This window comes from Megascapheus bottae, chromosome 16 (assembly GCF_031878675.1).
Source record: "Megascapheus bottae isolate mThoBot1 chromosome 16, mThoBot2.hap1, whole genome shotgun sequence".
Classification (NCBI taxonomy): domain Eukaryota; kingdom Metazoa; phylum Chordata; class Mammalia; order Rodentia; family Geomyidae; genus Megascapheus; species Megascapheus bottae.
In genome coordinates this window covers 12455221-12477568 of record NC_143524.1, presented here as the reverse complement: position 1 = coordinate 12477568, position 22348 = coordinate 12455221, and the positions used below count along the sequence as shown (strand labels likewise).

Genomic DNA, 22348 nt, shown 5'->3' with positions numbered 1-22348 from the left:
CCTTCTTCAGGCTGGTGCAGGTCCCAGGCCTGGTCAACCCGATCACTGCCACTCCAGAGGCCAGCTACCTGCCTTCCCGGACCCCTTCCCGGGTTGGCTCCCCCTGGAGGCCTCTCCATCACCCTCGCAAAGTGGATGCAGAGAGCGATGGCTCCACTGAAGAGACAGATGAGTCTGAGACTTGAAGGGCCTTGCCTACGCCTGGTACCTTGCTTTCCCATCCAATACATGGTACCCCATCTAACCTTCTCTAGCGCCTTGCTGGGCTGCCCTCTGCTGGCAGAAAAGCTGAACACCACAGAGACCTGCCAATTCAATCATCAGCCAAGCCAAGCAGTGACCTAGCAATTTTATAGCCTGCTCTGACACTCAGACTTTGGACCTAAGCTGACTGACTATCCAGAGGTCATCTGTCATCACTGGGAAAGGGACTTGCCCTAAGCCTTTCGTTGGCAGTCCCCCTTATCTCTTCTCAGCCAGTCTCTGCTAGTCCCCTGGTTCATCTCTTAACACCTCATATAAGGGAGAATAGCAAATAGCCTGGACCCATCAAGAATGACACCTGAGAGCAATACTGGGAAGACATACCAGCTGTGCCCTTCTGCCGGAAAAATCAGTCACTAGTCATGATAGTAGAAAGAAGGGTGGGCAGAAAGTTCACTTGCAAAAATCTGCTTCAAGTCTCCTGTGTCTAATAGCAAATCTGTGAAATGAATAAAGGCCCTTGTGTCTGCTAAGTGGTGGTCTAAAGGCACTAGGCTGAGGGAAGGGAAAGGGGGGCTGGGTCTGGGTGTTTTTCTGGAATGATGGGGCAAGGGGCTTTGTGGACCACTTCAGCCTAGAGGCTGCCTCCCAACTGTTCAGAGGTGTACACAGCTGGATATCCTTCCTTCAAGAAACACACAAAGGTAAGGCAGGTCATCTTCAACTTCCCAGAAGGGACCTTCATAGATAAGGAACCCCACCAGGAGCCCAGGAAAAGCAGGCTGCCTGCTCCAAAGCAAGTTACCACTATTAGGCACACATTTTCCTGAGCTTCTCTGTGCCCAACCTCTAACATCAGCTGCATCTCTGACCTGCAGTTTCTCATATCCTGGTGGTACATTAGTCCTAGAGAACATGCCCACAATACAGATGTCTAAGCTCCAGAGCCCCACTCTACCAGCTTAGGATGGAGTCCATGTCTATATTTTCATGAACACTCCAGATAATTCCAAAAGTGGAGCTCCAGGTCTATGCTGAGAACCCCTGGCTAGAGCCCATGGCATCCTCTTTCCTTTCTGACCTTCAACTCTTGTGCATCTAGGAACAGTGTTACAGACGTTCCTGTTAGGAAAGGGATGGCTAAGCTAGAAGGTTCTACACAAACATCTGCTAAGACTTCATGGGCTCTCACTTAGCTCTGAATATTTAAAATACTCGTTTCAACTCCAAGGAGCCTGTCCCCTGCCATGTCTCCCGTGTGGTGAGGAGCAGGCCTGCAAGGATGCTTGCCAGCTCTCAGCCATAATGCTCTACAGGTGAACTGAAGAGCCAACTAACACCAGCTCTTTCCTCCGCGTGCAACAGGGTGGTGAGGTCGAGGCTGCACCGGACCGCACGGCAGCACAGGGGCGAGGAGCCAGGGGCCTTTGACTTTCAGAGAAGAGACAAGCTGGAGGCTCTGGAGAGAGTGCCCTCAGCTTCGGCACCAACGCCCAACCTGTATCGGTGGGAGCCCAGAGAGTGAGCGAGGGGCCGCACTGGGCAGGGAGGCAGGATGGAAAGGACACTGACCCACAGGGCCCCGTGGGGGCTTTATTTTGACACCACTTTGTTTCAATACAAACAGTCCTGAAAGAAAGTCATGTCCCTCCGGGAGAGGGATGGGGAAGAGTGGTTTGTGTTGCCTGAAGTCCAACTTGTGACCCTCTAGTAGGGGCCCAGACTGCCCTGGCGCAGCAGGGGAAGATGGCACCAAGGATGACACAGTGCGTGGCCCAGCTGCCAACGGGTGAGGCCCGCAGCAGGCCCTTGAAGCTCTCACTAATGGGGTGCTTTTCAGGCTGCCTCAGCCCAGGATGATGCAAAGGAAGAAAGCTGAGCCCCAGGAACCTGGTGCTGTCTCCCATGCCCTCAGCTTCCCATGCCAAGAACAGACTCACAGCACACAGTCGGGACACGGCAGATGACACCCACCCACTGTGGCACCAACCCGGGAAAAAGGGGACAGTCTTAGGCATGGACAAAAGACCCATGGCCCACCATTCTGGGAGCAGTGTTGTGAGGCCCCTAGCTCCACATGATGGCAGACAGATTGCTCAGGCCTGCAGGCTGATCAAATGAACCTTGGGTGCCAGATAAGTTTCTAGCCCTTAGTCAGGCCCCAGAGGTCTTCCCTTCCCATGTCCTTTCCTGGTACCCAGAAGAGGCTCCCAGTGGCAACAGTTCAGGGCCTCTCCCTGGAGCTGGTACCTACACAGAACCCTTGCTAGGCCTCCCCGTTTCTGGAGGACGGAGGCTCAGCCTCCAGACCACCTAGAAGGATCCTACAGCCTACAAAAGCATTGCGCCTTCCTATTATGGGAAGGACCACCTCCAGAATCAGCCACCCTGAAGGAATCCTCCCCTCCCTGTGCAGCAGGCCAAGTAAGCAGCAGCTGTGAGGCAGGACTGGAAGGACACTGGCATAGAGAGAGGGCGAGGGGATGGAATAGGGGCCCAACCCATAGGCACGGGAGAGGGCTAATGCTGACCACTTCCCTTGCCCAAGCTCCTCCAAAGCCACCCCACTCACACAGCACACACAGAAAGTGACACATGGCAGCTTCCACAAGGCAGGCAGCCCCAGCCTGGGAATCATGGACTTCTTGCTGTTGTCGCCACTATAGGCCTGAGCCACAGACCCTGGGGTCAGTAGGAACCATAGCGATCCTGGGAGTAGAGAGAAGAAAACATGAAGTCAGGCCAGTCAGGGTGGCTCCAGGTATAATCCTAGCTGCCTGGGAAGTGCAGCCTGGCAAAGAGAAGTTATCATCTCAGCCAATAGGTGGGCATGGAGGTGAGCGCCTGTTACCCCAGCTAAGGGGAAGAAGGATGGCTGAGCCTAGTGAAGGGCATGGGGAAGCACAAGTTGAAGGACTGCTGCCTTGGCCAGCTTGGGCACAAAGCAAGAGTCTGCATTCAACGTAACTAATAAATGGAAAAAGGACCTAGAGGGATACAGCTCAAGTAGTAAAGTGCCTGCCTAGCAAGCACAGGGCCCCCCAGTATCACCAAAAAGGTTCTAACCAGCATCTTCCCAGCATGTGCCACCCTCCCCAGTGGAGGCCTGCTGCAGAAGTGGAGCTGCAGAGGGCTGGGTGCCCCCAGGGTACATGGGAGGCACTGGGGCAGGGGGTGGCACACAGCACTCACTCTACGAGGGAGAAGAAAGCCATGGAAAGTCAGTGCAGCCATCCTTTAGCTTAGGGAGAGGGCCAGCCCAATTCAGGGCAGAAAGGAAAATGCCTCTCAAAGGAAAGCAACGCTCTTAGTGGCTACCGGAGTAGTAAATGAACTCTCCAAGTACTACTCTTTCGCAGGTCCAGCAACCTAGTCTTACCTGTAAAGAATTCATCACACCATTGGCCAGCACAGCCATCTTGCCAGCAACAGACTTGACACCCTGCTTAAACTGTGCGATGTCAGCTGTAGGGAGCACATTCCCCAGAGATACGCTTCCTGTGAAATCAAGGGGACAAATGACCCAGAGTCCTGCAGGAAGCCCTTCCCAGTCAACAGGGCCCTCCAGCTGGCTCACAGGCCATGCTCAGTGCTCACCGCCCCATCAAGGCCCTACCTCCTCCATGAGCTCCATCCATGTCCCCGAAGAGGTCTGAAGAGCTGATGGCGCTGCTGCCTGAGAGCTGCTGTAGTCGAGACCTGGCTTCATACTGTATTGAAGAAATAGCATGGCTTTACGTTGCTTTGGCCAATAACACAAGAACTCCTACAGGATAAACTGCACTGGCGCTAATGTCCAAAGCAGAGCAGAGAAGAAGCTCTTGTCTCCCCATGCTGCTGCCAGAAACACAACTCCACTCACCTCAGAATCTACCTCTCGCCCAAAGAACATGTCAGATGAGATGGCTTTAGCTCCTGCAAATTTTTGACGTGCTTCACTGGACTCAAGGCCTGAGCTCCGACTTTCCACTTCTCTCCGGTTTGTGGCTCTAAGGGATGGATGTGGAGGATCTTCCATCAGGAAAAGCAGAGTGAGACCAAAAAAAACCAACAGCCTCCTGCCCATGACTTGCCATATTCTATTTCACCTGGGTTTTGACTCACAGGGACCTTCTCTTCTCTACATTGAAGCCAAGCCATGAAGAGAGCTAAGTTACCTACACTACGCAGAGCCCTGAGTTTCAGCCCCAAACCATAAGTTTCATCAAGGTCAAAGAGGCCATATTGGGCCAGGAGTTTGGCCTAGTGGTAGAGTGTCTGCCTAGTATGTACAAAAACCCACGTCTTGGCCTTGAGAAAGCCCAAGGACAGTGCTCGAACCCCAAGTTCAAGCCTTAAGACTGGCCAAAAAAAGGCTATATTATCTTGTTGCCACCCTACTCCTAGACACTTACTCTACCTAGCCTTGGGGTAATTACCTGGCTCAGTTAGCCTGGGCTTAAACCTAGACTCTCCCGCCATGCTTCCTAACCATACTCTCTCCACTCTCTGGAGCAGCTAAATGTAGATGAAAAGGTGCATGGACACTCTTGTTCTAGCACAGGCTCTGGGCTAGGATTTTTGCAAGCTTCACTATTAGTAGTCCTTTCAATAATGCTGGGCTTATTTGTATCACCATTTTACAAATCAATGTTCTGAAAAAAAAAAATCTACCGATAAAACACTATCCACGTTGAGCTGGAATAAGGTTAAAAAATGGGGAAGGTGGAGCTGGGAGTATAGCTTATTTGGCAGAGCACTTGCCTAGCATGTGCAAGGCTCAAGGCTCAATCCCAACACTGCAATTAAACAGGAAGATGAGGACCAGAGGCACAGAACCTTTTGAGGGAAGTCAGGACTGAAGTGAGAAGCAGGACACTCCCACCACAGAAACAGATCCCAAGCCAAAGAGGTGGTCAGGCTTTCTGTGATTTAAGTCACATTTCAAACTAAGAGGGATCCCTGCACCAGCTAATGAGTAGCCACTTGCCACTTGTGGCTTACCTTCAGTTCTTCAGCCACACTAGCACTTTCACCTACCTACTGTTCACCATATTATACAAATACAAAACACTGTCATCACCACAAAAAGTTCAAGAGGACAAGGCTGACCTAGACCACTGTACCTTTCTGAAACAGGCCGGATGCTCGAAATCGTCACCTCTGGCTCCTTTTCCTCTACTCGGTCCATACCCCATGCTGCATCTGTATCCCAGCGGGAACCAAAAGTTTCTCCCAAGGAAAAGGGGTTGTCTTTGTACCTACGGAGACAGCAGAATGGCTCAGAGATGCCTGAGGAGAAAAACAAAGCAGCCAAGTCTATGCCCGAACAACAGCCTTACTTTGGGGGTCCAGAGGCGAAAGTTCCAACATCATCAAATAAGTCTAGCTGAGAGCGGGAGGACTTTGCACTCACTGGGGTTTCCTGTTCAATCACCTGCATCTCAGACAGCACGGAGTGGGAGACAGAACTGTGTGGGAGAATAGAGCTGACGTGAGGCTAGAGGTGAGAATCTGAGTTACTGCACAAAAGCAGCCATTTGCTACCCTGGACACCACCCAGAGCCTGCTCTTGGCCTTGTGCACATCATTAGATCAAGCAGAAGGATAAGGTACTGTGTGTGTGGTGACCTGGAGAAGAAATCCCAGAAGTCAAAAACATCAGCTTGGTTTTCTCAACATTGAGTTTCCTGGCCAGTAATCACTTGGTTAGCATTTTAACAACACACTGCAAACCAAATAAGAGTGTTCTCTCTGCACCTCTCTTTATTCACGTGTGTGCATTCTTAACACTTATTCCCAGCTTTGATACACATAAACCATATCCTTCCCTGAGACAGGAACCAAAGGAAAACATGAAAAATGCCCAGAACAGAGACATGCAAGAATGCTACTATTCTAGCTCTTTCACAAAAGAAGAAAGAAAGAAGAGCACATTTCCTGGCATATCATTGAGCTCAGGTACTGTCTTGGATCTGCTGGTTTTACCAGAAAGCAGGTGTGGATAAATAATTCAATCCTTTATACCTGGATCTTCTACCGGGCCAAAGGGACTTCCAGGATAAATTTGATTCAAATAAATTCATTAGAAAAGTTGTCTTGCCAGGACCAGTGGTTCACACTTTTAATCCTAGCTACTCAGGAGAGGCTGAGATTTGAGAATCACAGACCGCCTGGGCTAGAAAGTCTGTGCATTTAACCAGCAAAAAAGCCAGAAGAGCTGTGATTCAAGTGTAGAATGTTAACCTTGAGCAAAAAACATTCAGAGAGAATGCCCAGGTCCTAAGTTCAAGCCCTAGGACTGGCACATTAAAAAGAAAAAGAAAAAAGCTCCCTGGCAAGTAAGGGGCTCTAAGTACCACCACAAACAAGGAGGGAAAGACAGAGGAAGAGGGAGATAGGGCAAAGGATTATAAAACTACACTTTACATAAGTTAGCTGAATTTAAATAAGATCTTTTGCACTGTTAAAAAAAAAAAAAAAAAGGAAAAACCCAGGTATGAAGGTAAGTAATACTTATAATTCCAACACTAAGGAGGCTGGGGTTGAAAAATAACAAATTGGGGGCCAGTGGCTACATAGTAAGACCCTGCCAAACAAACAGGTTCTTTAATTTAGTCATTCCTCTATGAGTAGAACAGGGAAGAGGAGGAGTCTTCAATCCCTTTCCAGGATTAAAATTGTTTTGCTGATTACCATGAGTACATTAGTGACACAAGGCCTGAAATACAGGCTTAATACAAAGCAGCCTGTGTTCTGAAAGTTATAATGCCCACCCAGGCTATGTTCCTTTAGAGAAATGTAGCACAATGGCTCTGGAAGTGGTGGTGTGGCTCAAGTGGTAGAGCAATAGCCTTGAACAATAAGGCTCAGGGACAGCACTCAGGCAAGTTCAAGCCCCAGGTTTAGCAAAAATAAGTAAATAGTCTCACCACTCGCACCCATCACATCATGATAAACATCACACTAGTCTCCAGAACGTATAAGGATAAGGAATAACATGATCCTGTTTGCTCATGTAACCAGGACTTGTTAGACCACACACCTACTGGAGGCCAAGCTGAGCCCTGTAGGAACACTAAACATGGGATTCGGAACTGCTGAGAAGACCCTAAACTGTTGGTTCTGAGAAAAACAATGGCAGTCCCCTGCCACACCCAGGGCTTCTCACCTTCGGGATACCAAGCCCATGCCCAGTCTCTCTGCCTGCTCACGTTTCTTCCCTTCAAGATTCTGTAGCTTTTTCTCTTCCTTCTTGCGATCAATCTGAAGTTCCTGGTAGGCCAGACGCATGGAGGCGACCCTGGAGGGAATTAATAGTCAGAAGGTGGCATCTGTGTTACTACCAACCCCCACTGGAGCCTGCCAACACGCACATAGACTCCTCCGCCTGCTTCTTGGCATCAGCCACTTGCTGCTCACGAAGCTTCTCCGCCACCTGGGCCTGCCGCTCAATCTCACTGAAGCTCTGGTTGCTCACCTTCTGGGCCCCTAGGCCTTTCTTGGCACCCAGCTGGAGAGAGAACCACGTGACATGGGACCTTGCCAACCAGTTTCCTCTATTCCCTCCCACAAAAGGGAAGGATCCTTCTTAATGTTTAGGGTCAGAAACAGGAGCCTAATGAGCACAGCCAAGAGAATGTGATCTACTGTAGCAGGAGCTGGGGATGACGTGCTTCACAGACCCCAGGCTACAGAGGATGAGGACAAGTTTACCAGAGCCTGATGTGAGCCAAGCACTCTAAGTACCACATGGATTTGGTCTCATCAACTGTCCCCCAGAACTCTAGATACACAACTTCAAATCCCCCATTGCCAGAATCATATAGTCAACATTTGGTTAGGTCAACAGGTAAACCCAGGTCCACATCAGCTCCTAACCACCTTACCATACTGCCTCGACCCACTTACCCCTTTCTTAGCAGCAGCTGGCTTCTTCTTGCCAATGATGGAGCTTTTGAGTTCTGTGTGAGAAAGAGGGTGGGCATGAGGCCAAAGGAAGGTCAGAGGCAGCAGCTCAGTTCACATCATGCAGCTTCACGGCAAGAGCCTATAGGAACAGCTTCAGGCAGAGGAAGGCAAAGCTGCCATCACGAGTTCTAACCAAGGGCATCCAGGCCAAAGACAGGGTTAGGCGAGCCTACTAGCTCCTAGCTGGTTGCTAAGAGCCTAGACCTGCAGAACCAGAGACAAAGTCCCAGCACCAAAGTGAAAACTGTTAGGCCCATAGGTGCTAAACACTAGCCTCAGCTTCCCAGCAGGGAGTTGGCTCCCCAAGCAGTTTCTGGTTACCTCTGGCAGGAAGGGCCCTTTTGGCTGACAGATACATGGACCCTGGAGGAAAAGCAGACTTGTAGCTAACATGAGGCCCACCCCAGAATCTTTAAACAGTTCCTAAACTCAGAGAGCCTGCTTCAAAAAACAAGCTATGCCAGTCTTCTCATGGGATCACTCAGATAGTTACTCTGCTGGCTTCCTGCCCCAACCCCCAAGAGTCAACAGAACAAACCAAGGTCAGCAAAAGGACTGTTTACCTTAACTAAGTCTGAAGGCCACTTAGGGCAAGAATATGAAAGCGCCAACAAACAGGCCTGGGACTAGCTTTGAAGAGGACAAGGTCTCCTTTAGCTATCAGCAATTTAAGAGCTGTCCCCACACCTCATGAAACGGAATAGACAACAAGGATGGGTGCCTGTCCCATGCTATCCTCCCCATACTTTTGTTAGATCTGGTTCCATATCCAGGTTTGTCAGCTCAAACGGGCTGACTCTGAAGTCAATCACAGTCACCACCCCAGAGAGGTCAGACACTGTTTCCTGTAACCTCAGTCCACATGACCAGGCAGCAGCGATCTAGAAAGAACAGGTGGGACCCACCTCTCCCAACCACCCCACACCTACTAGCTAACATACTGACCCAAAGAGGCTTTTGGGGAGGTGCTAAGCAGGTCGGTGTTGGGACCAAGCTCAGGCTCTGTGGATGAAATGACAAGAATTTAAGTATAAGGCCCCCAGCATCCTGCAACCTCTCCTTAAAGGAAATAATAGGACAAGAGTTGCTGTGTTTCTTCAGATTGCCACCCAAAGATACATCCCCACCACCTCCTTTGAGAACCAAAATGAATCCCATTCCACTCAAGGATACAGAAAGTCACAACCTCCCCAGCCCCCAACATATGTGCACACTTCCTATCCCCTAGGCCAAGCATCCCCTTCCTAGCTGAGTCCTTCTCCAAGGCCAGGACACTTGGTTGGAATATGGGCTGAACTCACGTGCCAGGCTACTGCTCTCTGCAGATGGGGCTGGCTGCTGTGTCCCTGAAGGCTCAGTGGCTGGTGCATCCCAGGAAAGAGGCTGCAAAGGAGGCCAGAAACCTCAGTGAGACATTCCTGCTAGCAAGAAGCATCTAGCACCTGCAAGTACTTTGTGAATATGAAACCCCACTACTAGCCATGCAGAAAGAAGACTAGAAATTAGCAGGTAAAAGTATATTTGCTACTTACCAGAAAACAAACATATAGCGAATCAGCCCACCCCACCACACCCTAAGTGTTTACAGCCCGGGCCCATTCCCCTAATTGAAAAATCTGTTAATAAATTATTAGGTACTCACCATGTACCAAGTCTTAGGGCTGCTCATGTAAAAACACATTTAATTACAAGGATCCCTGAGAGGAAGCCATGTATCCATTGTAGAAACTGAGGTTTTGACATGACTTGGCCACATCAAAGAAATGTCAAGTAAAAGAGGAATGTAAACTGAGAATCCTTGGTTTGAGTAACTTTCCAAGGGGATAACTTTCCTCACAGAGGTGGGTCAGGGGAAAGGAATCTTATTGTTCGTAACTCCAGTGCCCTTTTAGGAAATCTAGGAAATGTCTGGGGCCGCTGAGACCTCAGACCTCTTGAACCTTTAAGAAGCTGCTTCTCTCTCTCCTACTGTACTTCTCAGGAGTCCATTTCTAAGGCACCCCTATTGAGAGAAAAAAACAGCTGGGCCTACTCAATAGGCAACAGTTATCAACTAAGTGGACCTCAGATGTTCTGAGACATCACACCTAAGCAAAGCGAGCCTATGCCATGATCACAGAAGGCTAGGAATACTGGGTGAATTATCCCCTGTGGGCACTCGCCTGCGTGTGTTCTGTGAAGAAATCAGAGTCCTTCTTCTCTGGAGAGTGACTAGGAGCACTGTTCAGATTGTCTATCCAAAGCTGAAAGGAAGAAGATTCCATGAAACACAGGACTCTGAATACTGCCCCTGGCATACATACCCCTGTCATGGTCTGGGTCCAGAACAGGCACTTACATCAGTGCCATGCCTCGCCAAGGCAGCACTCCCCAGCTGCCGGATCTTCTCCCGATACATCTGTGCAGCTCGGCTATTATATTTGGTATTGGCATCACTGGCTGTGCATCCATGTTGGCGAAAAAAAGCTGTCTGAAGAGCAAAGGAAAGAAGAGCGTACTTCGGTACATTTTACCAGAGCAAAAATGTATATGACATAACACTTGATAACAGATTATTTATACAGAATATGTTATTGACATCAGTTTTTTAGAGAAGTGAAATTCCATCAAAATTCCTGCAAAAAACACCGTTACACCTCCTATCCCTGAGATGAAGAGGAATGGAACCCAGCCCTCCCTCAAGCCACACTCACTGTACCCATCATCCAAGTATCAGGAAAGACCTCAATGACTGGGCTTTTCCCCAAGAACATCCATTCAACTTAGTTCGAATTTGGAGTTCCTTTGAGAAAAGCTATAACCAGTTTCTAGGTTTAGAAAATAGTGAACACAGTAGTGCTGTTATAGACCAGACAATCTTCTGAACAGAGAAACTAAGAGAATCCCCGAGAAAATCACAGCGAAGTGAGTACCCAGGGACCTGCACAAAAAATTGATATAAGAGGAGCCTTACCGCATTAGCATTGCCGCCGACCTGCATACACCTCAGCTGCAACCAGCTCCAGTTTGAATCCAACTCTGTGGACCTGTGTACAAGGGCTGTGTGTCACCTAACAGCCGATACCAAGAGCAAGCATATGCCTCCCTGGCAGGCCCACACCTGTCATTTAGCCTGGGGCTGCTGTAGGTGTCCAGGAAACATTAGTCACTGACCCATTTCCTCCACCTGCGCTGTACTTGAAGGCTTTGTTCTTTATTCACCTATTCACCTAAAGGGTACGCATATAATCTCCCGAGATGGGAAAGGAGGTCACCTTCTTAGGCAGGAGAGATCCGATTTGGCTTTCCCCTTGAGGACAGCCCCATTCCCGCGGGAGACCCATCCGGCCCCATCTGTCTGCAGCAGGGTCAATGCAGCTCACTTGTCCCTAAACTCAGGTTCGAGTTTCGTCGTGAAGAAAGAATAGTTCTTCCGCTGGCAGGGATGCCAAAGGTCCCGCACAGGCACGTCGCTCCCGCAGGGACCTACCAAACCCCTGGCCCGGAGGTTTCCCAACACCAAACTCGACAGCTGCTCCCGCCTGCTGACCCCACAGGCCCCGCACAAACCCCGTAGGTGCGCGGAGGACCCACCTGATAAAGCTGAGATGGACGCCCAGGGAGCGATGCACTCCGGAGCAGTCAATGCACAAGAAAACCCCATAGGTGATGCTGGCCCAACTCGGACTCTTGGCGCCGCAGTCAAAACACGCCTGAACAGAAGAGGCGATAGGCCAACAGTCAGGAGCTCCGATTCCAGGCCGGCGCTGAGACACCCCGGAAAACCGCCTACCTCCGCCCTTCCTCCTCCCTCCCTCGGCCCCCAGGGGGACAGGAGGCACCCCCAGCCGCGCCAGGCCCAGAGGCCCACCCCGCTGAGCACCTTGTTGGTTGGAATTGCGCGTAGCCTCTTAAAAAGAGTCTGGATTTCGGTCTTGCTCGGCACGGCCGCCATTTTCCCTCCTTCCCAGACACAACTGCGACCGACGGGTCCTACCGCGGGCCAATCCGCGGAGGGGAAGGCGGGCTAAGCCGACCCGCCTCGGCAGTGCCCCGCCAGCCGAGGGGCGAGGTGAGCCGGCCGGATCTGGACCAATGAGCAGCAGGCGGAGCGCGGGATGACGTGAGCAGCCGGGGGCTCCACAATGGCCGTGAGTGTACACGCCCCGCCAGGCAGAGCCAATCAGCGGCCGAAGCCGGCGCCGGCTCGAGCCAATTAACAGCGACGGCGCGTGGACCGGGCCAAACTTCCTCACGTGTGCCCCCCTGACAACTAGAAGGTGGAGTTGCTTTCTGAGGAGTGTACCTCGTTGGGACTCGTTCTTGGGACAGTCACTGGTGAATGCGTAATGAATAACAGTCTTCTTAGCGTTCCTGGTCCCGCTCGCCCAACACTGCCAGGGCTCCCTCTCATTCTGATCGGAAGGAGTACCTTCCAGCACAGATTAGGGTCTGGAAGTTCTACAGCAATTAGCAGGTGGCAGACTAACCTAGTCCAGGCCCCATAACACATGTTCAGCCCACAACCCCACCTCCACCCCCACCCCCCGCCTTGGTGCAAGCGTGGGATACCAAAAAGACTGTACATAAAGCTGGGAACAGCAGTACATACACCTGTAATTCCAGCTCTAGCAAGACAGAGGTTGGGCTGTGGCCTGACACCCTGTCTGAAACTTGCCATCCTCAAAATAAGATGCACACAACACCTGATTTTTTTTTCTTTTTAATCAGGTTTAACAATACACACTAGATCAAGTCACAAAAGACGGTGCTGCTGCTAACCTAGAGTTATACTCACCTCCAAGCCCACCCCAGGAATCCCCAAACAGATCAGAAACTGGATCCTCTGCTTCTGGAGAGACCCAAGTGACCCTGGGGAGGTCCAAGCACCCCCGAGCCCTTCTGTCACACTTCCATCCTCCCATCCTATCTTTACTCAATTGGGTCTTCCCCTACCAATCCCTCCCTGGACACAGGCCCCTTCCCTCCCCGAGTCCCAGAACTTCCTCCTTCCTCAGGAGTCATAGAGGTAGCAGCAGCATGGTAGTTCAGGGCTCTCAAGTCCAGAGCTATAGGAGCAAGTGTGCTCTGACCCACGGTAGACAAACATTGCAGTAGGGCTGTCAGTGCACTCAAGCACCCACACATTCCACGTAATTGGCAGGGTACAGACCAATGCGACCACTCTGCAACTGGCCCTGACACCAGCCCTGCTCATCCTCCTCGCTCATCTTCAAAAGCTCCTCCCCTGGGGAAAGAGAGATTGGTCACAAACAACTGCCCTGGCCTGGGCAATCAGGCAGGCTGTTTCCCCAACCAGGTCAAGGACTGTAGGGGGATGGGGTAGCACAAGAGCCTGCCAGCCAGTAAGAAGAAACCCAGCTCAAGCAGAGGTAGTCAAAATTAGCAAACTATCCTACCCCAGACCCTAGCAATGAAGCCCCAGTTGGCTGGACCCAGAACAGCCTAACCAGCCAAAGAACTAGCCTTTGAAAAGGACATGACTTTTCCACCTTTCTTCACCCCTACTCATAGTTAAGGCAGAAGCTGAACTGGGAAAGAAACAGGAGAAAGTGGCCCATGTTACCTGCTCGGAAACTCAGCTCATCGGCTTCCTGGCCAGCGTAGTCATAGAGTGCTCGCACCCGCACCCCAGTGGCAGCCTTCTTAGGACTGTCTTCATCTGACCACTCCTCATCTTGCCCACCCCTAGAGGGGGAGAAAGAAAGGACCAGTTTCAGGGTAGAAGGATGATCTCAGGCCAGAGATATCCCCAGGACTTAGGGCAAAGGGTTTACCCCTTAGAGGGATGCTGTAGAGGCAGATGGGAAGGATCTGAAAGCTAGTCACACCTCTGCCACTCATACAGAATGGAAATGTGTGGCCAAAGCAAGAGGGAACATGGGAACTTCCTGGCAGATGAAAATCTCTGTGAAACCTAGCATCATTACCTCTAAGTCACTCTCAGATCCATGGTGCCGATGTTCAATGTTTAACCCACTTCAGGGTGAAGGTAAGCATTCAAAGGAGGGGGCAGGGGAGAGCACAAGGGCACAGGGATAGAGTTTAAACTCTTAGCCAGGCTCTACGCTCTCACCCTGGGGACCCTGGAGGCTGGGGTGGAAGAGCAGTGCCATCTCTGGTGGGCATGATGCTGGTCAAAGTAACCTCATCAGGGCTCCGGCCACCCTTCTCCTTCCTGCTGATTGCTCTCTGTGTGTCCAAGGACCACTCCTGTGGGAGAATGTCCAGGGTCATGCTGGGAGATGGCTGTGATAACAGAGCCATCTGGACCACCTCCACCTACTTTATCCCAATCTCTTGCCCCCTTCTAGGGCTCATTCTGAATTCATCCCTACCCAATCTGTATCACATGCCTCAAACTGTGGCCAGTTCATGGCCATTCCTGGCCCGTGGGTGCTACGCCACCAGCGCAGATCCTCCTCATCACTGGCTGCCTCGATGCCCTGGTGCAGGTCTCGGTGAAGTTCTTGGAATCTAAGGCCAAAGGTGTTCAATCAGACAGGGCCCCAGTACCACCCAATCTCCATTCAGCCTGACAAAGACCAAGGGAGCTAGAGGGGACCCGGTGCAGCCCGCACTTGTCATTGCTGGAGAGGTCAAGGTGCTGGTGCAAGGTGAGCAGCATCTCCTTGAAGAAGAGAAGTCTCTGTCGCTCAGCGGCCTGGCAGCTCTCAAAGGCCTGCTCCATGTCCTCCATGTAGCGTGGGGTGTAGCGGTGCAGCTCTGCCAGTGTCTGCTCATACTGGGTTTTTGTCTGAGACGAAGAGAAGGGCACTGAATTAGTCCTAGATCTTGCACAGTCCTAGATCCTGGACAATCAGGTTTAAAACCTGGTTCCAGTCCTCAAGCAGCCTTAACAAGGGAGGTGACATTCAGACATAGCACTTCAAAGAGTCTAGTGGGATTCCAGACAGCAAGTAGGCTGGTGGCTCACAGCCTCACGCCTGTAATCCTAACTACTCCAGAGGCTGCAATCAGAGGAAAATTGTTCAAAGGGCCCCGGCAGGAAAGCTGGTGAGACTTTTATCTCCAATTAACCACCAGAAAACTGGAACTAGGGCTGTGGTTCAAAGTGGTGGAGTACTAGCCTTGAGCAAAAAGAGCTTAGGGACAGCACCCAGGCCCTGAGGACAAGCTCCATGACCAACCAAAAATACAGTGAGAGAAATCAGAAACAGCTTCCTGGAAGTCGCTGACACTGGGGTACACACTGAGCAGCACCTCAGAGGACAAAGAAGATCCAGACATGCAATGCTAGAAGGAAGACCATCTTCAGGCAGAGTAAGCAATGAGCAATGTGACAACTCCTAGATGCAAAGCTGGAAATCTTTTTTTTTTTTTTTTTTCCAGTCCTGGGGCTTGAACTCTGGGTCTGGATGCTTCCCTGAGTTCCTTTTGTTCAAAACTAGTGCTTTACCACTTAAGCCACAGAGCCACTTCTGGCTTTTTCTGTGGTGAATTGGAGACAAAGGTCTCACAGACTTTCCTGCCTGGGCTGGCTTTGAACCCTGGTCCTTAGATCTCAGCCTTCTGAGTAGCTAGGATTATAGGCATGTGCCACCAGGGCCCAGCTCGAAATCTTCAAGTGCTACAGACACCATAGTCCTGGGACTGAAGTACCAGTAAAGCAAGTTCATTCTCTAAATGATCAGCTGGAGAGCAGGCAGCACATGGGAATTGGAGCAGGAAGAGTGCTGAGGGTGGGAGAGGCATCTGGGAACAAAAAAAGTCCCAGGAAGCCGTGGGCCTGTACCTTCTCTGCCTCCTTGGCACAGCGGCCCACCCGTTCCTGCAGTTTCCGCAGCTGCTCCTGAGACACAGCACTGTCCGCCTTGGCGTGGCTCTCCCGGGTCTGGGCTGTCTTCTCATCCTTGCGGGCTGCGTGGTAGCTCTTCTTAGAAGCCTCAACCTAGCACACACAGGGAAGGCTGTGGACTCTGGACACCATATCCTGGTCCCCCTTGAGCCCAATGCAGACCTGAAAGGCACCTGCCCCGACACCCACAGCTCCCCCTCACCCCCTCACCTCCTTCAACCTCTTCAGCCAGGGTTTCTGGGCCTTGCGGAAGCCATCTTCAGCAGCTCGGCTCTCACGGAATCCACCGAGCACTGGCCGGTGAAAGGCCCCCCGCTGCCAAGTGCGCACCCGCTCACTGTCTGGCCCGTGCAGCTTCTCCCGCACCTCTAGATGTAGCTCGCTCAGTCGCTCTGCGGCAGTGAAGAAGGCATGCCAAGCCTTCTCCAGTGTGCCATACTGTGGGCCTATGGAGAAATGGGACTTGGGCCATGTTGGGATAGCACCCCAAACGTACCTCTCCTTCCCACTGGGTCCTGTTCTGGGGGGGCCAGGCCAAAGCATGGTGAGGATAGGAATACTCTGACATGGGTACTCTCATGAATCCTTGTACTCGCTGCCACCATGAGGGCAGTGTCATTATCAACATGTAACAGGCAAAGACACTGAAGCCCTGAGAAGGGAATTTTCCCGGAGCATTATAACTACCGACAGAGCTGAGATTCGACCCTGCACCTGGGGTCTTCCCCCAGCGTGAGAAGGCCTGCACTCCCTCTCAGCAATTCCAAGCTGTGTGGCTTCAGGCAAATCCTTTAGCCTCTCTGTACTGTCAATTTAGCCTTAAGAGAATGGGGAGATGGCTGGGTACTTGTTGCTCATGACTGTAATCTTAGCTACTCAGGAGGCTGAGATCTGACAGTCATGGTTCAAAGCCAGGCTGGACAAGAAAATCAGTGAGACTTCCCAAAGTGGAGCTGTGGCTCAAAGTGGTAGAGTGCTAAATGAGTAAAAGAGCACAGGGGCAGCATCCAGGCCCAAGTTCAAGCACCACTACTAACCCTGCCCCCCCCAAAAAAATGGGGAGAGAGGACAGGGAGTGGAGTGGGGTGTTGCTTATTTCATAAAACATGCTTGCCTAGCATAATCAAGGCTCTGGTTTCCATCCCAGCACAGCAAAACCACCACAGAAACAAAACCACCTGTCCCAAGGGTCCCACCCACAGTCCTCTGCTCCCAGCTAGACCTGCGCAGTGGACTCACCCTTCTCAACAGTGCCTCTCCATTTGCGGGCCCAGTCAGCCAGCTGCTGGGCGTAGGCCTTCTCGATGCGGGCACGCTCCTGGAAGCAGCTGACCAGGTCTCCGCACAGCCGGTGCCCATCTTCCACTCGCTGCACCGTCCTCCTGTAGTTGCCAGCCTGGGTCACATAAGAGAAGAATGGCTTTGCCAAGGAGAAGCCCACTCCAGGGCTGGGACTGATGGCTGGGCTCCACCACTGGAAAGGTGGTTATGCCCAGAGACAGGAGCATTTCAGTGCCATCCCAAACCCAGGCCCCAGCTGCTCACCTCCCAGAAACTGCCCCCTAAGGCCTCCCCTCCAGCATCTTCTTCTGGAGCCATGGTGTCCCCGCAGCACGGAATGGTGGCAGATTCAGGGCTGTGGGGGAGCAGAGGGTAAGCAGGAAAGTCATTCTGACACCTCAGGGGCTAGAGAAAGGTCCTCTCCTACTTCCGGGTTTTGCCTCAGCCTCAATTCCCACCACCCAGGGAACCATCAACGCTAGGACTAAGCGGCAAGGGGCTGGAAAGTCTCGGAGCCAGGATAGGAGCAAAGATGGCAGTTTCAAGGCTGGTCCACTCATTTTGAGTCTCTCCTCCCCCGACCCGCACATACCTGGGGTCTAAAGATAATCACTTCAAGGACCCAGCTGTCCAAGTCTCCAAGCTGCCACTGTGACTCTGCCTTGAAGTTAACAAGAGCACAGCAGAGAGTGAGGGTGGGGGGGCCTCCAGTGTCCAGGGCGGTGCCCAGCTCCCCCAATATAGCAACTGCTGTCAGAAGCGCCAGATTCCTGGCAGAGAATGCCAGGCAGGTCACACGATCCAGCAGGGGATTAGATGGCAAGCGGGGCTGAGTGGTGGGCAGAATGCCTACTCCCCCGCAACAGATGAGAACTCCTATGCAAGAAGGGCCCCTTGAATGACAAAGCAACCGCATGAGCAGACCAGGCCAAGTCAGAGGGCAGCTCTCCATACTGGGGAGAATGGAAAGGTAGCCAGAAGCCCTGGCTTGGCCAGGAAGCTTGAACAACATCATTTTACTGCTAAGGGAGCCTCAACTCCCTCTAAGATGGAAATTCCCCCATCTGGTCAGCTTCCATGCTAGCGCTGATGTAAACCACAGAACAAATAAGAAATGCCAGGGATCTAGTAGCCACAAGGACAGTCCTGAAGAATCCCAGGGACAGCAAGCAACTCAGTCTTTCCTTCAAAACAATACAAAGTGGGGCGCACCAGGGAGCCAGGCAGGCAAGGGCTAGTTAGAAAAGTGTTCTTCAGAACTGCCAGAGAAGGCAAGGTAAATTCCAACTCCAGGACTAGAGAACCCAGTAGCAGCCAACCTTTCCCCTCCTGCCTTTAGGCAGGGTCTCAGCTGTCCCCAACACTGACTGACTCAGCCCTAGAAGGAAATTGCTTCCTCCACTGAGCAAGCCCAAGGGACAGTCAGGCCAGGAGGACAGAGTGCACACCTGCTGCCCAATGTAAGGCTGTCAATGTTCCCTCTACCTATCATATAAATATATATGTATTATAATATGATATATATGTATGTATGTATGTATGTATGTATAATCTTGTGCCTATTCTGGAGCTTGAACTCTGGGCACAGACACTGTTTCTGACTTTTTTTTTTCTCAAGGCTAGCACTCTACCAATGGATCCACAGTTTTACTGGAGTCTTTCCTTCTTTCTTTTTTTTGGTAGTTAATTAGAGATAAAAGTCTCAAAAGGCCAGGCTCGTGCCTGTATCCAAGCTACTCAGGAGACTTCGATCTAAGTAGTTCAAAGCAAGTGCAGGAAGGAAAGTCCATGACACTTTTATTTCTAATTAACCGCTTTAAGCCACAGTGCCACTTCCAAAGTGGTAGAGTGCTATCCCTGAGTGCAAAAGGTCGGTCACAGCACCTAGGCTCTTAGTTCAAGCCCCACAACTAACTAAAAACAGAGCAGTCTTCCAGACTTTCCAGCCTGATCTGTCTTTGACCCATGATCCTCAGATCTCAGCCTCTTGAGTAGCTAAGATTACAGGTGTGAGTGCGTGAGTGCAAGCACCAGGCTCTACTTATCTTTCAAAACTCATCTAGAACATCTTCTCCAGTCACTTCCCCTATTTCTCCATCCTCTGGGCTCCCATAGCCCTGTGACCTCTCAGGCAGGGCACATCCCTCGTGAATATATCTGTCCCCAGTCGTTGACAGACTTATACAGTTCCTATTTGTTGTTTCCTCAGGCACTGGAGCCAGTCTGATTAGCTAACTAAGAAAGCAAGAAAGTGTAGCTTAGTGGTAGTGTGCGTGTTTAGCATGCTCAAGGCCTTGGGGTTCAATCTCCAGCATTAAATAATGTCTGACCGAAGACTGGAAAACATCTAGCTGCAGCAGCCCATAGAAAAGCCTGGTCTGAGTGGGCCTCCTGCCTCTGAGGCAGGAAGTAGAGCTCTGGCCTCCCTAGAGACCCCAGGAAGGTACAAATGGTAGAGGTTCCTGAGCACAGAATCTCTTGGATCTTCTACTACTTGTCCAGAAGGGGCTTGCCAGGCACTGAGGGAGAAAGAAAGCTGCAGCTATAAATCACAGGACCTCTGGAGCTGTCCCAGTGAACCATCAAGGGCCTGGGGCCCCTGCCTGCTCCAGCCTCCTCCTTGCTCCCAGGAGAGCTGCCCCCCACCCATTCCCTCTCTCTGGCCCCAGAACAGAGCAAGCTGTGTCTGCAGGGCTGGCACAGAGCCTTGCAGAGCAAACACCAGCCCAAGCCCCAGGCACAGCCAGGCCCCACAACCCAGCTTCATCTCTAGCTGTGGGGGTAGACCTTGCAGCTCACATAGTGTTAATGAGGCTGGCACACTGTGTCTCCTGACCTCCACAGACTTAAACATGGAGAAACACACTCTCACCAGAGGCAAGAGCTCAGGCAGCAGCAGTTAATAAAATCTTCCCAGCCCAAGGTCCAGAGACACAGCAAGATCACCTCACTGCCATAGCCCTTGTGCGGGAACCAAGGTAGGGAGTCCTGAGCTCCCACACCAGCTGGGGGTTTGGGAGTAGACCTCCGGTACTCACCCTACCCTGCCCAGCTGTGTCCTGAGTCACACAGGCTGTGCCCCAGGGCTTCTTCCCCAGCAAGCCCTTCCGAGCCCTCAAATCTGGGGGTACAGGAAAAGGGCAAGCTGTAGTTCAAGCAAAAGCACCTAGCTAGGCCTGCAGGGTTGGCACCGGCGCCCAGCACGTCCTGGAGGCACAGGGAGGGGGTGGGGCAGGGAACTGGGGAGGAGGCAGGGCCAGGGAGGGGCATAACAAAGGGGCACTTTTGGAAACCCGACCTGCCGGCTGAGGTGCCCTGCTCCCTGATGACGCATTCCAAAGCCCCAGCCTCAACTCCAAATCTCTCGGAGCCCAGGGGCCACCGATCTCTGGCCTTGACCTCTCTGTTCCGCGCCCCTCCACAAGCCCCCACTCCCCCACTCTCTGGCCCGCCCGGCGCTGCCCATTTTGGAGCTCGTAGAGCCCACGAGGAGCGGAGGGATCAGGCCTCGGCTTGGAGGCTCTAGGACTTCTGGGCTAAACTTATGGAACTTGGTTCCGGCGGGGGTGGGGCCTGCCGGTCACTGCAGTGGGGAGGGGGCGTCCCCAGCCTGGGCTGGGCCCGTGGAGGATTCCAGATGGTGGCCTGAAGCAACGACCTCAAGAATCCCGGCTCTCCGCAGAGGGCGAGGAGCTGCCAGGGCGCAAGGCCCTCTGTTGGGGCCCCAGGAGCGCTGCGAGGCGGGCGGCTGAGGGCCCTCGAGGGGGCCCCCGGGAGACAGTTCTCCCTCCAGCCCCGACGCCCCAGTGTCCTCCTCTGACCTGCAAAGAATCGACTGCTTGGCCCCGCCGTGGATGAGACGTCTTCCCCACTCCAGCCCCCCAGGTTCCCACGCAGCGGGAGGGGGTGGCCGGGGTCTCCCCTCGCACGAGGAGGTCCCATTTCAGACTTCGGGAGCGGGAGAAGCAGGGGACCGACCAGAACCACGACTCGCGTCCCCACCGGGGAACTCACCGCGTCCTCCCGAGGCCCCGCGATGGGTGGGGGGTCCGGCCACGCTCCAGCCCGATTCCTACCACTCCACGGCCAGGGCCGCCGCCTCCCGCACCGCGCCCGGCCCGGCCCTCCCCCGGGAAGCCCGGCCCCCGGCCCCGCCCTCTCCGCGCTGCCGCCGCGGCCCCATCCCCGCCGGGCTGCGCGGACGCCAGGCGTCGCGGCGCCCCCGCGGCTCTGCGGGGCGGTGGGATCGGCGTGCCGCTGAGAGCCTGGGCTAACGTCCCGGACCACGGAGTCCGATTTCGGCTTTGCCCCTCCCGGATCTTAGCAGAACCTGGGAGACCCGTGGGAGCGTGCTGGGACCTGCACGGGTCCCCCTGGAGGGGGTCTGGAGACCACACTGCCTCGGTTCGAAGTTAACTCGAGGGAGAATCCTCGTCACCTCCACCCCTCGTAAGCTTTGGGAATCCCATTGAACGGATGGTGGAAACTGAGGCCCAGGGATTCCATTGGGACAGAACCGGGACTCCAGAGCCGTAACCCAATCCACGCGCAGCTCGGTTTGTTAATCCGGGCGCCGTGGGAGGCCTGGGGCGCACAGGCGGCGGGGGGTGGGACGGAAGGCGCGAGCTCCTCCCCCTCGGGGAGCCCATCCCCTGATTTTGTACGGCTCATTCAAATCCCTCCGCCCGCCCATCCTGCCTGGGTGCTAGATTATTCCAGATTATCAAATCTGCCACTTGAGCGCCAAGAAATCCTTTCTTCCTTATCTGCACCTACTCGCCCCCAGAGAACTCCCCCCGCCCCCATCCCTTAGGACTCATCTGTTATTTATATCCACTGGAGTGGCCCAACCGTGTTCCCAGGCTGACCTAATCGCCACCTGCTCGGCTTCCCCGCCCCTCCCGCCCCCTCCCGGGCCGAGGGACCCAGCGGCGGTGCCCTGCGCCCGATGGACCTTGGGTCTGTCGCTCAGCGAGGCCCTGCCGGGCAGGTGGGCTTCGGATTAAGGGACACCCCCAAGCCCCAGCCGCGCCCCGGGCGTGCGCCACCCCCTCCCCTCCCCGGTGCGCCCACTCTGGGGAGCCCAGGAGCCCC

General features: G+C 53.0%; 3 protein-coding genes across 6 annotated transcripts in view; 1 reads left to right on the top strand and 2 right to left on the bottom strand.

Moving 5' to 3' along the window:
- Nucleotides 1-1843, top strand: part of Cstpp1 (centriolar satellite-associated tubulin polyglutamylase complex regulator 1) — a 152484-nt gene extending 150641 nt beyond the window's left edge. The window contains exon 9 of one of the 2 annotated variants that reach the window (XM_090347797.1): nt 1570-1843. In XM_090347797.1, the coding sequence (XP_090203923.1) occupies nt 1570-1729 (160 nt within the window). In that variant the 3' untranslated portion in view covers nt 1730-1843. Of the gene's footprint in view, nt 1-10; nt 738-1569 lie in introns of those variants that run through there. The other variant, XM_090347796.1, reaches the window with a different exon arrangement.
- Arfgap2 (ARF GTPase activating protein 2) lies at nt 1773-12196 on the bottom strand. Its single transcript, XM_090347795.1, has 16 exons — nt 12017-12196; nt 11728-11846; nt 11108-11180; nt 10493-10624; nt 10317-10397; nt 9456-9537; nt 9100-9156; nt 8095-8147; nt 7560-7696; nt 7355-7486; nt 5526-5654; nt 5310-5444; nt 4067-4193; nt 3821-3914; nt 3584-3702; nt 1773-2913 (listed from the first exon to the last, which is right to left on the bottom strand). Exons 1-16 carry the CDS (start codon nt 12086-12088, stop codon nt 2893-2895), a joined length of 1563 nt encoding a protein of 520 aa, XP_090203921.1. The 5' UTR covers nt 12089-12196; the 3' UTR covers nt 1773-2892.
- Nucleotides 12197-12860: 664 nt separating this feature from the next.
- Pacsin3 (protein kinase C and casein kinase substrate in neurons 3) lies at nt 12861-21378 on the bottom strand. 3 transcript variants are annotated; one of them, XM_090347793.1, is made up of 12 exons: nt 21269-21378; nt 20293-20375; nt 17847-17915; nt 17519-17609; nt 17213-17369; nt 16184-16419; nt 15911-16066; nt 14736-14911; nt 14511-14631; nt 14231-14367; nt 13721-13842; nt 12861-13381 (listed from the first exon to the last, which is right to left on the bottom strand). In XM_090347793.1, exons 4-12 carry the CDS (start codon nt 17570-17572, stop codon nt 13266-13268), a joined length of 1275 nt encoding a protein of 424 aa, XP_090203919.1. In that variant the 5' UTR covers nt 17573-17609; nt 17847-17915; nt 20293-20375; nt 21269-21378; the 3' UTR covers nt 12861-13265. The 3 variants fall into 3 exon arrangements, with proteins under 3 accessions (XP_090203919.1, XP_090203918.1, XP_090203920.1); XM_090347792.1 differs by lacking the exon at nt 20293-20375; XM_090347794.1 differs by lacking the exon at nt 20293-20375 and having other exon boundaries at nt 17847-17911.
- Between the last annotated feature and the right edge of the window lie 970 nt (nt 21379-22348).

What these genes read in the sequence shown, in the direction of transcription:
- Arfgap2 (XM_090347795.1), bottom strand. Translation starts at nt 12,088, where the DNA reads ATGGCGGCCGTGCCGAGCAAGACCGAAATCCAGACTCTTTTTAAGAGG. An exon ending in GTCCATCTCAGCTTTATCAG is followed by an intron (nt 11,181 to 11,727) that starts GTGGGTCCTCCG and finishes CCTTGTACACAG; the next exon opens with GTCCACAGAGTTGGATTCAA. An exon ending in AAGCAGGCGGAGGAGTCTAT is followed by an intron (nt 7,487 to 7,559) that starts GTGCGTGTTGGC and finishes AATTCCCTCCAG; the next exon opens with GGTCGCCTCCATGCGTCTGG.
- Pacsin3 (XM_090347793.1), bottom strand. Translation starts at nt 17,572, where the DNA reads ATGGCTCCAGAAGAAGATGCTGGAGGGGAGGCCTTAGGGGGCAGTTTC. An exon ending in TAGGGGGCAGTTTCTGGGAG is followed by an intron (nt 17,370 to 17,518) that starts GTGAGCAGCTGG and finishes TATGTGACCCAG; the next exon opens with GCTGGCAACTACAGGAGGAC. An exon ending in GTGCCAAGGAGGCAGAGAAG is followed by an intron (nt 14,912 to 15,910) that starts GTACAGGCCCAC and finishes TCTTCGTCTCAG; the next exon opens with ACAAAAACCCAGTATGAGCA.